The sequence below is a fragment of the Anser cygnoides genome, chromosome 1, assembly GCF_040182565.1.
Source record: "Anser cygnoides isolate HZ-2024a breed goose chromosome 1, Taihu_goose_T2T_genome, whole genome shotgun sequence".
NCBI classification, from domain to species: Eukaryota; Metazoa; Chordata; class Aves; order Anseriformes; family Anatidae; genus Anser; species Anser cygnoides.
In genome coordinates, this window is record NC_089873.1 from 60508853 (window position 1) to 60524085 (window position 15233).

The 15233-nt window shown below is 35.0% G+C and overlaps 1 protein-coding gene across 3 annotated transcripts in view; it reads left to right on the forward strand.

Annotated features, from left to right (window-relative positions):
* The window catches only part of GNPTAB (N-acetylglucosamine-1-phosphate transferase subunits alpha and beta), a 43531-nt gene extending 28443 nt beyond the window's left edge, over positions 1–15088 (forward strand). For 2 of the 3 annotated variants that reach the window (XM_048058087.2, XM_013173149.2), the window contains exons 12-21: positions 57–260; positions 1672–2798; positions 3780–3979; positions 4240–4459; positions 5491–5604; positions 7330–7415; positions 9208–9306; positions 11271–11438; positions 12675–12765; positions 13893–15088. In XM_048058087.2, coding sequence (XP_047914044.1) covers positions 57–260; positions 1672–2798; positions 3780–3979; positions 4240–4459; positions 5491–5604; positions 7330–7415; positions 9208–9306; positions 11271–11438; positions 12675–12765; positions 13893–13970 — 2387 coding nt within the window. In that variant the 3' untranslated portion in view covers positions 13971–15088. Of the gene's footprint in view, positions 1–56; positions 261–1671; positions 2799–3779; positions 3980–4239; positions 4460–5490; positions 5605–7329; positions 7416–9207; positions 9307–11270; positions 11439–12674; positions 12766–13340; positions 13399–13892 lie in introns of all 3 variants that reach the window. The other variant, XM_048058097.2, reaches the window with a different exon arrangement.
* The last annotated feature ends 145 nt before the right edge of the window (positions 15089–15233 follow it).

The following is a 15233-nucleotide window of genomic DNA, read 5'->3' on the forward strand; positions in this document are numbered from 1 at the left end:
GAAATATGAATTTCAAACGACTGGTCGTTTTTTGTTTTTCTTTTCTCTCCCTTTAGGTAACAGCGGGGGTAGTCGCTATGTTGCTGGTGGTGGTGCAGTTGGAGGTATAGGGAACGGACCACCATGGCAATTTGGTGCAGGAATAAGTGGTGTTTCATACTGTAACCAAGGTTGTGCTAATTCCTGGCTAGCAGACAAATTCTGTGATCAGGCCTGCAACGTTCTCTCCTGTGGATTTGATGCTGGTGACTGTGGGCAAGGTATGTAAAATGCATGGTTGATAAATGTTCTGTTGAATTTTTCTTACGTTGTCTTACCTTTTTTGGTTCATCGTTATTCTCCAGTAGTTCTAAGAGCCCTGCAGTGTCATGAAAAATTGCTGCTAGCAGCTGAAGGAAAAAGACAGGCACTTGCTTTATTCACTGATCCAAACCTAAGTCATTTTTTGTGTGCTGCTTTAGTTAATAAAATCTGTATTTGCCAAGCACGAGTGGAGTGTTTGATGTTTTATGGAGCAGCAAGCATCAGATTCATTACCCAAGAGGCTTACACTTTAAATGCAGAAATTACATTTCAGCTATGCAAACAGACTTTCTGCAAAGGAGAACAGCTGATTTGATGATGTTAGTAGTGGTTAATAAATTAAAGGACCTCTGTGATGCTGAGGGTGTAAGTTCAAGTCTGGCTCTGTACTCTTGCCAAAGGCTACTTGTAGTCACCTGTGGGTTCTGCTGAGGAGTGTGAGTTACCTAAACGTGTCTTCCTTGTGTGCTGCTGGCTACAGAGGCTTTCATCCTTTAATTGTGCTAGCCCAGTAGAGCGAGCAACTGGGTTGAAGATGGGCATTTGAACCTCACTGCATTTAAAAAGGAGAGTCATGTTTTTTTGTGTGATAATATTAGAAGATTCCTACTGCAGTCTAAAATACCTATTTTTCTGAAGAAGGGAAGATACAGAATTGCAAGAATTGTAGTGAAGGAAGCATGGAAACTGTAGAGCAAGAGGTATAGAGGCAGAGCAGGTAGAACAAGGAAAACATGGAGAAATTGGAGGTTGAGATGTCAGAATTTTATTTTGATATGAAAGGCTAGCAGGAGTGAATGGAAAGATTGAGAGTTCTGCTTGGTATAGATAAAAGAAAAGAAATGGGATAATTTGGCCTGCTTGAAAAAGTAGAGACTTCCCTGCTTCTCGGGTCAAAAAAATGCATTGCTGGCAGTGAGGCTTTGTTCTCACAAGAGCTGACAGATCTGTCTTCTGCTGTGGGAGCAAGAAGTTTTAGAAATTCCAAATCAATATTCAATCTAGTAGTGAAATCTAACTCCTGTAATGTGATTCTACTAAAATGTGGCAAAAATGTAGTATGAGCTTGTTAGTTACGACACGTAATTTTAAGTGAGGTGTGATAATAAGCAACTTAAGCTCTGTAGGTAGGAGTGATAAATTATAGCGTTTTTTTAGAATTACCGTTGGAATGTACGTCAGATTTATAATTCTGAGTATATTCTAATAATGTGTTATTTAAGATAGGTGAGTAAGAGATTGGAAGCTACAGTAAGTGTTCTTTCACAAAGTAGTCTCACTGCTAAAATTGTGAATCTTTTTGGATATATTACAATTTAAAAATACAGAAAAAATCTCACACTGAAAATTCACATTTTTTTTTCCCAGATCACTTTGAAGAGATGTACAAGGTGACACTTCAGCTTAATCAGACCTACTATGTTATTCCAAAAGGTGAATGTCTGCCCTATTTCAGCTTCAGCGAAATAGCCAAGAAAGGAATTGAGGGTTCATATAGCGATAATCCAATTATTCGGCATGCTTCAGTTGCAAACAAATGGAAGACTATCCACCTCATAATGCACAGTGGCATGAATACAACTGTGATCTATTTTAATCTTACATTTCTAAATAAAAATGATGAAGAGTTTAAAATGCAGGTAGCTATTGAAGTTGATACTAGAGAGGAGCCAAAACTGAACACAAGTTCTACGCAAAAACCCAACTCTGATTTTAAAACTCCAACTTCAATACCAGAAGCTGAAATGATATTTGAAGATATTCCTGAAGAAAAACGCTTTCCAAGAGTCAAGAGACGTCGAAATGAAACAGGAGGGAGTTTCCATGAAGAGATTATAATACCATCGGTAAATGTGTCTCTCCTTCCTGAAAATGTTCAGATAGCACTGCAGAACCTGGATTTAAAACTAGCAAATGGTGATATCACTCAGAAGGGATTTAACCTATCCAAGGCTGCGCTCCTGAGACCTTATCAGTTCTTAACTACAGTAAAGAAGATTGTAGGTCTGGAAAAGAATGGTGTGCATTATAATTCACAAGATCAGAAAAATGAAACCAGCTGGCAGAAGCCTCATGAAGATGTAAACAATAGCAAAACAGAAACAGCAATAAAAGCAAATGGGGAAGTTCCTTCAAGACTTACCGGAACAAAAAGGACTGATGCGGCAATGAATACAAATAAACCTACTTCCAAAATGAAGCCTAAATCCACACATCCAGCCCAGAGAAATGGGATCCAGCCCATGGGAAATGAAAATGAATCTCAAGAAAAAATATTGAATTCCCTCATATTAAGGGAAACACGTCAATCAAAAAATGTTGGGAATTCTGAGGCTGGAGAAGATACAGAGGGAATGGAGGGCAGAAAAGGGCATATACAGTTGGATACAAATGTAAGGGAGGGGTTAGTGGGAAGAAAACTACAGTCTTATGCTGGAAGTTACCAAGGCTTTTTGCCATGGGAGAAAAAGAAGTATTTCCAGGACCTTCTTGATGTGAGTATCTTAACATCACTGCTTAGTGGAATAATTGCATCTTTCTGCATATTGTGGAATACTGCTAATATTATTTGTAAATTCAGAATGCGTCTTGCCTTTGATGTAAATGCTGAGATTTTTTGAAAGCTCTTTCTGAGTTTTTACATAAAATCTAATCTGTTTGATTTGGGCCTCTCTTAGCTAGGTGATGAAAGGTGAATAGACATTTCTATTCCTGACCTACAGAGTGTTTTTTTTGAAGTCAGATTCACTTCTTATTCAGTGTATGTTGATGCAGTGATATTATTCACATACACAGTATTGCAGAAGAGATTAGATTTTGTTTTGGATGCATTTATACAAATGTGGATACACTATATATAAATTGTAAAAATATTCATATGTATAATGGTAAGTATTCAAGCTCTAAAAGTTAAATTGAAAGGCTGCCAACAACACTGAATATCCAGACCATGTCAAGAAAACATGTAGGAAGCTTCTAGCCAAAGCATTTCAGAGGATTTTTTGAAAACTTCTTTAAAAGAAGATAGAGACTATGCTTCAATTGGTACAACTGTTTTGCACTACTCCAAATAGCAAAGGTGCTATTACCTCTTAATGTTTATCTAAGATTTCAGTTATCAAATGTGGATGAGTAATCAGGAAAAAATAAATAAAAACAAGCAATATTACGAATATCTGATAGCAAACAGTGACTGTTGAGTGTGCGAGGTGTCACAAGAAAAATATTAAGGAAGTTTTTTTTGTAGACCACTATACTTCAGCGCATATAATTTTTAAGGATGAAGTTACCTTCCTTTTCTCTCCTCTTATTTTTAAAGACGCATCAAAGGAACATGAAGAACAGTATTCAAAACTTCTCTTTACATTTTTACTTATTTAAAAAAAGAGCTGCTACCTGCCTGAAATGTCAGTTTTCCTATGTATTTAATATTTTTTGAGAATGTAACCTTAATGTATGCTTGTCTTGCTATTTAGGAAGAAGAGTCATTACTCAAAGAAATGTCATATTTTACTGATGGTAAACATCTTGGAAGGCAGCTGAAAGATACATTTGCTGATTCCCTTCGATATGTAAATAAGCTTTTAAACAGTAAATTTGGATTTACTTCTCGGAAAGTCCCTGCTCATATGCCCCACATGATTGACCGCACTGTTATGCAAGAGCTACAGGATATGTGAGTATGTCTGTCTTTGAAATAATGTAAAACTGTAGGTAATTCTATCTTTCTGGTAAAGCTTTGTTATAGCTATTTCCAATGTGTTGATGGCTACTCATTGAAATTATATTTTGAAAAGGAAAATGGGATATTTATTACAACATGATAGTCCTGCTAAAGTAAGGAGGACCTTTAAAAATTCAGGTGAGAGTTTGTTTTCAGGTAAGCAATATTTTACTAGAAGCTGGAGTACTAAATTAACGTATGCTTTTATGTAGGTTTCCTGAGGAGTTTGACAAGACATCATTTCACAAAGTGCGGCACTCAGAAGATATGCAGTTTGCTTTTTCATATTTCTACTATCTTATGAGTGCAGTCCAGCCACTGAACATCTCTCAGATCTTCGATGAGGTTGATACAGACCAGTCAGGCATTTTGTCTGACCGAGAGATTCGAACGTTGGCCACAAGAATCCACGAACTGCCACTAAGTTTGCAGGTACTTTCCTCAGCAATAACTTCTAGAGTAACTTTGGTCCTAAAGTCCACATCTGTAACATTAAAATGAATCAAATCTTTATTTATCTTTGCTTCAACATCTATAACACTTGTCAATTCTAGCTAGAGAATTTAACGTTGTGTCCTACTTGTTTATTGTTCTTATACGGACTCAACAATTAAGCTGAGTTCTAACAGCATCAGAAAAATGTATCATTGGTATCTGATCTCAAGAAAGTACTTGGTGTGAATTTGTTAGAAATGATACTTACTGGTGAAAGACACTGTGAAGAGTGAGATTCTGTTGTGCTTACTCTTGTTCTTGCACATCGTAAAAGACTGTCGTTGACTGAAGAACTTGTACCCTAAAGAAAGTAATAAGAAAAAGGTCAGCAAAGAAGTGATACCCGTAAATAATATGACCATATACAAAGATTCACATTCCTGGTTTTCTAGGAACCTGATAAGCAGAGGACATGGTTTTGGTAGGACTTGGGCTTTTACAAACAGTTAGTAGAGAGGGAATTGTACCCTTTCTGCTTCAGAGAGGAATCAGGGCTCAAACCAATAAAATAATATTCTTGAAATGACACAAAATCACTGGCATAGCTGGAACACAGCTTTGCTTTCAGGTGTTCCTGGCCTGTACCTTAATCAGAAAATCTTCCTGTCCTTTCAGTTCACTTTTTTGTTTTTGTTTGATCTGGGATTTAAAATGCCACTTCTGGTCCGGGAATTCTGTACTCTACTTACATCATCAGTAAAGATGTGTTTTAAATTTTCAAATGAAAATGACAAGTCACGCTTTATGTGGTCTCACTTCAGCCAAGCATTTGCTTCACTATAAGCATATGGAGATTCCCACTGACTTTAAGTTACTGAACTGAGGTCTGCTATATGAATGTCTTTTTTTTTTTTTTACAGTAATATAGAAACTTCTTATGCATATAACATCAAATATGTGAACCCTGGATTTTTAGAACTATGTTAACAAGAAAATAAGATTTTTTTTTTTTCTTTCCTTCCTGATAGGATTTGACGGGTCTAGAACAAATGCTAATAAATTGCTCAAAATCTCTCCCTGCCAACATCACTCGGATCCATGTTATTCCACCAACTCAGGAAGCATATTATGATCCCAATCTGGTAAGGAACATTGGTCCTAAAAGGTGGATGATTTCTTTCCTGAACGTGTATTTACTATGCTTGAAATGTTGGTTTGATTTCTAGAAGGAAAGTATTCACAAAAATTTCTACTTGTGTATACATGAAATAAGTGTATTAAATATGAAAATTCTACAAGCTACTTGCTAACTTTTAAAGCTATTAAAATTTACCACAGAGAAAAGCTGAGCTTTAGAATTTTATTATATATGGGATATAAAAAGTCATCCTTGTTAAGAAAATGCACTAGTGTGAACCCAAAAGATGCTGTGCCCAATACGTCTCTAACTAGAACTTCCTGATAAATCTGCTTGAATGATATTCTATGCATTAAAATAAATATCATCAGAGGGATATCTTCAAAGTCAGTCTTCTTAATTCAAAGGCTTCTGAGTAATTCCTTTTAACTTTCAAAAATGGAAGGCTAATGTCCTTAATTCCTATTTTGCTTGTTAAATTCTCACTGAAATCTGTGGGAATTTAGGTATTAATGTCAGATCTAAATATTCTAGATTCCTGATTTTCTTCTGCAAATAGAATTGAATTCCTGCATCAGTCCATGCTTTTGAAAAGATTTGTGTATGAACTTTGCTAAATTGATAACCTGATGTTTTATTGGTTAAAACCAATACTGTACCAAAGGGGGGAAAAAATAAAAAAAAAAAAATTGGTCAGTACAGGTCATGAGCTGTTGGGTAGTAAAAGAGCATTGTCAATCCCCATCATGCAAACCAGAGTACAGAGATCTACAGTGTTAGCGTAGGTAAATGTATATGTATTGTTGACTATTGATATATGCTACATTTATTGTTTTTTATTACACTGGACACCTATCCTGCCCCTAAGTCTACATTTCAGCAAAACTGTATGTAAAACCATTCTGACAGTCTGATTTGAAAAAATTAAAGTGTGGATTTTGAAATTTTGTATAATCTGAGGACATAACATCCAGTAAAACCTTACTTCATTTTACCTCTTTATGACTCTCAGTTCAGTTTACAAAATTCTCTGAAGTGAAAACTTTTAAGAGTATTAATAAAGGATGGTTGCCGTGAATTTATTTTAGGACAGGGTTAAAAATAAGTCTCTGGGAACAATGTCAGATTAAATCTTCTTGTCAATAAAATATTACTCATTTAAGTGCTAATGTCTAATATACTAATTTTATCAGTTCAAATAGTCACAAAATTAGACCTCTATGCTAAACACAAACACAACTTTTTCTTCCTGTTGTCTGCAACAGATAAATTTATAGGACTGAATCTAGTACCATAGAAATATCCCTTGAGAACATGGATTTTTATTTCCCAGAATTGTTTCAACATAGGTAATGATATAAATAAGGCTAATGTGTATCATCTGTTCTGTGGAGTATGCCTGGCCAGTGTTAGTGGTGACTTCCACCAGAAGAATGTTAAAACAGCTGTCAAATGAGCTACAATTTCTGAATATTGTATTGAGGATGAAATCTAGAAGTTGCAATACTTTTGCCAAAAAAAAGTGTATTTTTCATATATTTTTCAATATTGGTATGTATAAGTATTGTTTACTCCAAAAGATAATGAAGAAACAATATGCTTTATTCTCCTGGAATGAAAAGCAATATGCAGGTCTTCATAGCTGTGGTATAAATTTTCTACAGTGTATTCTTTTATAAAAGATTCTATTCTTCATTAAATTATAATCTAAAGAATGTTTTTTTTCCAGCCTCCAGTAACTAAAAACCTAGTAACTAATTGCAAACCTGTGACTGACAGAATTCGTAAGGCATACAAGGACAAAAACAAATATAGGTATGTTACAGTCCTGTGAAAAGCAACTTTCGTAGAACAATAGGAAAAGGTGTGAATACATAGATGACCAAAGATGGTACATTAAAATAAAATGAGCTAAGGTTTAACAGTGGAACTGGAGAAGCATACTGTTAACTATTCATGTCTCTTTCATTGTGTAAGATTGTTTTTTTTTTCCATAGCTTTAGTAGACTAAAGATTTCCATGCTAAACCTTGGGCCAGATCCCAACTCTGTAGTACAACAGTAAGAAGCTGGACTATCTTTAGGCAGCTATAACAAACTATAATAATAACTATATTAATCAACTATATACATTTAGTGAGGGCAGTTAGAGCAGCATAGAAGGGTGGAAAAAGTTTCCCATACTTAGAAATTGTAAGTTGTAAATCTGCTTCGTCCTCCTTTCCTCTACAGAAGTGGTTTAGATTTTTTTTTTTGGTTGTTGTTGTTTTTTGTTTTGTTTTTTAAAAAGAAACCGTTTTCTCTCTAACTACCTTGCACTTCTCTTGCAAGGTAGAGAAGTGACAGGTTGGGACAGGGGCAAAACAAAATGGTTCCCATCCCCTTTTGGAAAGAGCAGGACAAACCATGACTTGACTTAGGTTTGTTTGAATAATTGTATTTGAGCAGATCTTCCTGAGATGTAGGTTCAGGCAGATCTGTGCTCTCTGAAAACTGCAAACCGATGACGTGATGCTGAGGCTGTTTGCTGGCATGGAGCTGACAGCTGTCTCTTGTCCATTGCCTCGCCAGTGGTGTTGGATGGGCAGAGTGGTAGGGCTCCTCTGAAGCATTTGGTTTTGCCCCAGGAGTGATTACAAAGTCAAGTAGTTCTGTAGGATGAAGGAAGGCTACGGGTGCTGCTTAGGGCAGCTTTGGGGCACTGTTACATGCTCATTCACAGTACCTCAAGCTGTGCTGTATGCTTTCTAAATAATTCCCTTCCCAAGAGAGTTTACAATGAAACTGAAAAGCTGATACAATAAATGAGATTGAAAAATGTTGAGGTGGGTGTAAGGATTTGCTGTGCTTAATGATAAAAATCAGCGTAAGGTACATGTGGTTCTTAAGCTTCAATATTAAATAATTGCATTATTAACTTGGTGAGCTTTATAACTAGAATTCTTTCTCACATAAGACTTTACAAACAGGCAATATATTTTCTTGTGTGAACATAAAGATGTGACAGGTGCATGTATACCTCCACATGAAAAATAAGTATGATACCTCTAGTAAGACTGCTAAATAGGGGGCAAATGCACTGGGGGCATCCTTCAGAGATGCAATGTTTCTGCATTTCATATACAGCTCATTGTTTTGTCTGTAAGTTGGTCAATGAGTAGGTAGGTGGGTGAGGAAGGCTTGCATTTGTATTTAAGATTGTAGTTTTATATATGCTTTTGTAACTTCAAGGTTTTTCTGGGGCCAGTGATTGGAAAATAATGTATTTTCTCATGTCTGTAGTGTAATTTTAAATTGCAGTTGTCAATTTTTTTTAAATAAGGAAATGTAGTGTAATGTCTACCTTCAGATTCATTATTATTCCTATGACAAAAGTATTCATTAAGTGTGTAATAAAATTGGTCAGTCTCCAATAGGCTACTAACAAATCTATTGGACAGTGGCTCTGTGCAAGAGCATTAGCTGAAAAATGTAAACACAGAAATCAAATGTCAAATTCTAATGGTTTGGACAGTCAGATTAGAAATAAGTTCTTAAAATATTAATACTTATTGAACCTGACTATAGGCTGTTTTACTAATGTATAAATACTATTTTTTTATAATAAGGTTTGAAATCATGGGAGAAGAGGAAATTGCCTTCAAAATGATTCGCACAAATGTGTCTCATGTAGTTGGTCAGCTGGATGACATACGAAAAAATCCCAGGTATCCTATTTCTGGATTTGTATAACGTTTTGAGATTTGTTTTCATTTTCTGCTTCAACTGTTTAATATGTTTGTGTATTGTAAGTCATTTATTGCAGTGTATTTCTATACTGTGTTACAGAGCAAGATCAATTCTAATCAAAATACTTCTCATTGTTTTCTATTTAACAGAAGTGACTGTTTTTTATGCTGGGGGTTATCTAATTGATTTCTATTATATTTTTATATGTCTAAAACCTTTGACGTTGTATTGAAAAACTTCAACTATTTCTGAGGATTTCATTTTGTTGTTCTAGAGTTTATATAGTTTATATCGCAGGCAATTTTATTTTAAAGGAGAGAAAATTTTGATCTGCTTTATGCAGCAATTTAAAAATAAAATTTAAGCATGGACTATTTTATTGCAAAATCTGTTTTGCTGCTTTTGTGCTCTGTTACGACGTCACAAGAGGTATTAAATTTTTTTTGTGATATTTGATGAGAAATGATCCAAAGCTGGAGATTAGTCCTCTCGTTTCTTTACATCGTAGTGGAGAAGCTGATACCCGATTCTGAGAGCAGACTCAGTAGTGCAGCTACTGCATTCCTGGGGCTAATGAGCTGCCAGTCCACGAGAACCAGGCAGGGATAGTCCAGAGTAAACTCTCAAAATATGTATAGCGTAGACATCTGCTTGCCATAACCAGATGCTCTGCATAGCATAGCTAGTTGATAGCATAGATATAGCTGGCTATTCTTTGAAGAGGGGAGGCATATTTTGTTTTTCTCATATGTGCCAATTTGAATGAATGACTGCTCCCTGCGTGTAATTGTCTAAAGCAGGGTTACCAATTGTGCCAGATTCATTACAGTCTGAGGAAAAACGGTAATGCCCTCTGTAGGCAAATTCTTATGTTGCAGAGTTCTACTTATTTCCAGCTTCATGGAGGAAGCCTGAACTTTGCTCTGCTCTTTGAAAGGGCACACCATGCTATAGAGAATGCAGCTGACCAGAACCACTTCTTTACAAAGGTTAGCAATTACAAGGCATATGTCATCAGATATTATTTCACCCTCTAGGGAAAATGTAAAGGTCTTGTATCTCACAATATAAATAAAGCACATAACCTTGTCCATATGTGGGAAAGGGAATTTTTGTCAGCAAGCACTTGGTCAGAGCAGCCAAGGGGACTTAGCAGTCTAGCACACTAGCTGCTGCTTTAGTTTCAGTAATTTTCAGTAACTTAAATACTTGTGAGTTTATTTTGTGAGAAATTACTCTCCAAGAGGCATTATTTGGAGCATGTTTATTTGGTCACAGTGATTTCCATATAAATACTATCCAGGTTCTTGTCTGTATTTTGGCTTATTACATGAGTTCAGTTTTGGGTCTGTGATATACCCGTTTATATTGTGTTCTCAGTAACTTAAAACCTAGGGACAAAACTTTGTCTTCTGTAAAGTCTTCTAATAATTTTTATGATACATTTCTCTGAAGAATATAGAATATATACTAAATTGTTAATATTTTACTATGTTTACCTTCTACATTGAAACTCATCTTGTTATTTAAGGTATTTTACTCATAATAACTTATTTAAAACTACAAAGCCCTTATTGGAATCATAATCCCGGCCTTCTAATTTTCTGTCAGTATCTAGTGGTAGGTTTTGGGATGATGCGTATTAGTGCCCATTAGATGGCAGCATTAAATATAAATAGAAGAGAGAGACCCATAGCTTGTTACTTCATTCCTCAGAGGTTTTGATTCACTATCAGCCTTGGTGCCCTCTGAATTGAAACCAAATTAACTTAAAATAATGCAATAATAAAGAATGTAGTTAACAGTATCAAATGTATCAATTTGTTTTTAAAAGGATACTCATCAATTTTGCTTAAAAGTTTTCTGTTTGTGTTCTTGGTTTGTTAACACCTTTGGCATATTATTAAAGGAAATATGCTAACAAAGCATTTTTCTTTTCTAGAAAGTTTGTTTGCCTAAATGACAATATTGATCACAATCATAAGGATGCACAGACGGTGAAAGCAGTGCTTAGGGATTTTTATGAATCAATGTTTCCTATACCTTCCCAATTTGAACTGCCAAGAGAATATCGGAATCGTTTCCTTCACATGCATGAGCTCCAAGAATGGTATGCTACATAGGTTCTCTTCAAGTTATTCTGTTGTACTGGCATATAATTATGGAACATAGTGGTACAAGCCCTTTTTTTTCCCAGTATTGTCATGGAGTTACAGATGAAGATGATGTGAAAAGATTTAAATGGACTAAAACTTAATTTTTACAGGATTGGTGTTTTCATGTTTTTCCGAGTCTTTAACATTTCTTCGATTGTCCCTACCTTATTTCAAATAAAAAGGTGTGGGTTTTTTATTTTTATTTTTTTTAATAAGAACAATCAGGACTTTGGGCTTTTTTAATTTTTTAAATAATAATTGAAATGTGTATTGCAAAGAGGCAACATAAATTCTGGTGGTACTACTTCTCACTAAGTGACTTTAGTGAGAAATGTTGGCAGAAATAATCAGCTGGATAATTATCACAGAAGATACATTTGCCTCTTTCACATTTTTACATAATGTGTGAAATTTCCATGTGCATTTTTCTCTTGCTGTTTCATAAATAATATTTTAACTTAGAAATTGGGAAAGTTGATTACCGAATACAAGCAAAATGTTGGCAGGTGTAGTGATAAAACTGAGACAAGACAGTAATTTTGTTCCTGATCAGCAAATCATGGGAAATAACTCTTCATGACAGAAGAGAAAATATTAGAGGAACTGTAGAAAGAATCAGAAGGATTGTAGGTGACAAGAGTGGGTGCAGATTGTAGTGCTACAGGCCCTACAGTAGCAGTGGCACAGGGAGTGGGGGCAAACTGACTTCAGCAGTTAGCTGTAGAAACTCGGGCTGGTGCTGTAGACATATCGTTGGCTCTGTTTTTGAGGACAACCACTGGGATGTTAGCTTCACAAGAACACTGTGTTTTGACTTGTTTGTGGTCAAAGCAGATTTCTACCAGATTGGTTTAAAGCATGCTGAAATGCTGGTGGAAATCCATTTTTAGCTTCAGATGAGTTTTCCACCTTTATCTTGTATGGTATTCAATTTTGGTTTTTGCATTGGTTCCAACGTAACCAACACCCGTAATAGCTCAAGGCTAACAGTAGGTTCAAGGTTACACTGAAAGCAAAGGGAGTCATGAAATATGCAGAGCTTGACCTATATACAATAAATGTTTTGCTTTTTATAACACGAGAGAAATTACCCATATTTATCTTCTTTGTCTATTTCATGGAAAATCTTTAAAATTTATATCTGATTTTATAATATATGCAATTGTCTTTTTGTTTCCATCTTTCTGCAGGAGGGCATACAGAGACAAGCTCAAATTCTGGACCCACTGCGTTCTAGTAACACTTATTGTATTTACAGTCATCTCATTTTTTGCTGAACAGGTAAAAATATTATCAAATCTATAACATTTAATACACTGTTTTACTTTCAAGTTAATATAAAACAGATTTTTAATAGAATAGCTAGGCTTTTTCCTTCATAAAAGAAATAAGGATGATACATGACTACTGATTAGGTTGCTTCAATTTTTAAGTTGTCATGCTGAGATTCCTGGAAAATATTCATACCTGTGGGGAGGAGAGTTGTGTTCCCTTGTCAGCTGTTTTGTGATGGTCAAAAACATCATAAATGTGCTAAATTTGGAACTTCAAAATCAGTAATTGTTTCTGAAAGTCTTGGTCTATTAACATGCATTGTTGATAGTGCAAAGTAAGCCAATAAGAAGAAAACTTGAGTAATATCAACACTTCAGTCCTGAGTAAGGTATTTTAGGTGCTTAATACAAGTCTAATTCCTAAGTAACAGCAAGGACTCCTATTGAATTCAAAATGCTTTGAATCAGACACAAAGGAAAAACTCTCATTCTGCAGGCATAAAATGGTTTTCTTGAACGTGATTAATCCTGCTAAACATGGAGGGAGCCAATGGAACAAATCATATGGGTAATTCTTTGCAGGTTGGGGCCTTAAGTAACCCTTTCCGTGGTCTGATGAAGAGGGTGTAATTCTTAAAAGGTTGGCTTTTGAAATTTTTTTTCCTCCGCCTGTAACTTTTTGCATGAATCTTTCCCTTAATTTTCAGCCTTCTGCATACATTAAAAACTCCCCCTGCATAGTAATTTTATTTTGAAAGGGGGTATTCAGCTCAGTAGGACAGCTAGGTATGTAAATACTGCCAGCTTTGCATTGACCTTTCAGAAACAGAATGTAGTCTGGTTTTATATTACACACACAAATTAACTTTAAAATAATCAGAATATAGGTATACCGTATCTTTCACTTTCTGCTTGTATTCTGGTTATTGAGAAGTACAGTGCAAGTGCCTATGCCTAATAGATGCATTTGAATAACTTTCTTTCTGTGCAGTGGGGGAAAAAAAAGAATGGACAGTAGTGACTGAATTACCATGGACGGTACAGTTTCTGTGTTTTCTAGGATGAAAGGCTGACCAGCTGCACATGTCTAGCCCAGCAGAGAACTAAATATTGTATTTTCTTTCCTCTTCTCAGCTAATTGCACTTAAACGAAAGATTTTTCCAAGGAGAAGGATCCAAAAGGAAGATGGTCATGAACGAATAAAAGTGTAGAAGAGCTTTATTTTGGAGATCAGTCTACCTCAAGATGTGATAAACATTCAAAATCTCTTTCATAAGTGTCTTTTATGGTTTGATATTTAACTAAGGTGATATGAAGAAAAAAAAATCATGCATCTACAGTTATGATCTCTGCAGTACTCTATGATATACAAGCTGCTGGAGCTGTGACAGGAAGCAAAACAAACATTGCAGGAAACCTGTACATAGGCAGATTTCAACTGATCTTACTTTACAAATGTTAGTTCATGGCCATGTTATCCTTTTTTATAAAAAGGGTTACCTAAAGAAATGTAGCTGCATTTATTGCAGTGTATGTTGCCAACTAGATATAATGTTAGAAGGCAAAGTTGTTTGGGATGAGCTCAACAGGTCCTTGATCTTGCATTCCGAAACATTTTGCAAATTTCTGTCATTGCTGCCTTTTTTTTTTTTCAGCCCTATGGGAAAACGAAGGGAATTATGTAACTTGTCGTTTACCTTTAGTCTACCCTTAATGATGTTGGCATTCTTTAAAGCACAGTGACAATTCACAACATTATTTGTAGTATTTAATTGGGATTTGGAATAAATGCAATCTAATTAAAATATACAATAACAGAACAATTAATTATTATTTTGAAGTTACTTTATATCTTATCTGATGTATTATATTCCAAAGAATACGATGTTGTTTTTTCTTGATTACAAAGAGAGGGTTCTAATCAAATGAAAATGATTAAGGTATAATATTTTACAAGCATTGTAAATATAAAAGCAAAAGTGCCTCTCTATATGAATGGTTAACAAACTGTTTTAATGTAGCAATGTATGGGAGCAATGTTTCACTTCAGAAAACAAAATTTATACTGACAAATGAAGCTTTGGTGTTTTTAAATTTCATGGGAGTTGGCCCTGTATATGTCTTGAGACATCAGACTAGTATGATTTTATGTGGGGAAAGATACCGTATGTTTTCAAGCACAAATTTTCAGTGGTGTATCTTCATTGTACTAGCAGTATTCAAAGAATGCATTAGTGTTTTTTTGTAATCAGATGTACAAAATGTATGTGCATATGTATTGTAAAATACTTGGTTTGCTTTGAAATCAACTAAAATATGGTAAAAGGTTTGTCTGTTTCTGTTTTAAAGTAGACAAATTCACTCATTTTGATAAATTAGCCATTAATGCTTATAAAGCCTTGCGTTACAAGTTCCTATTTTCTTAAATGTCCATCAGTAATAATTCTAATATTTGATGCATGAATGGATTCTCA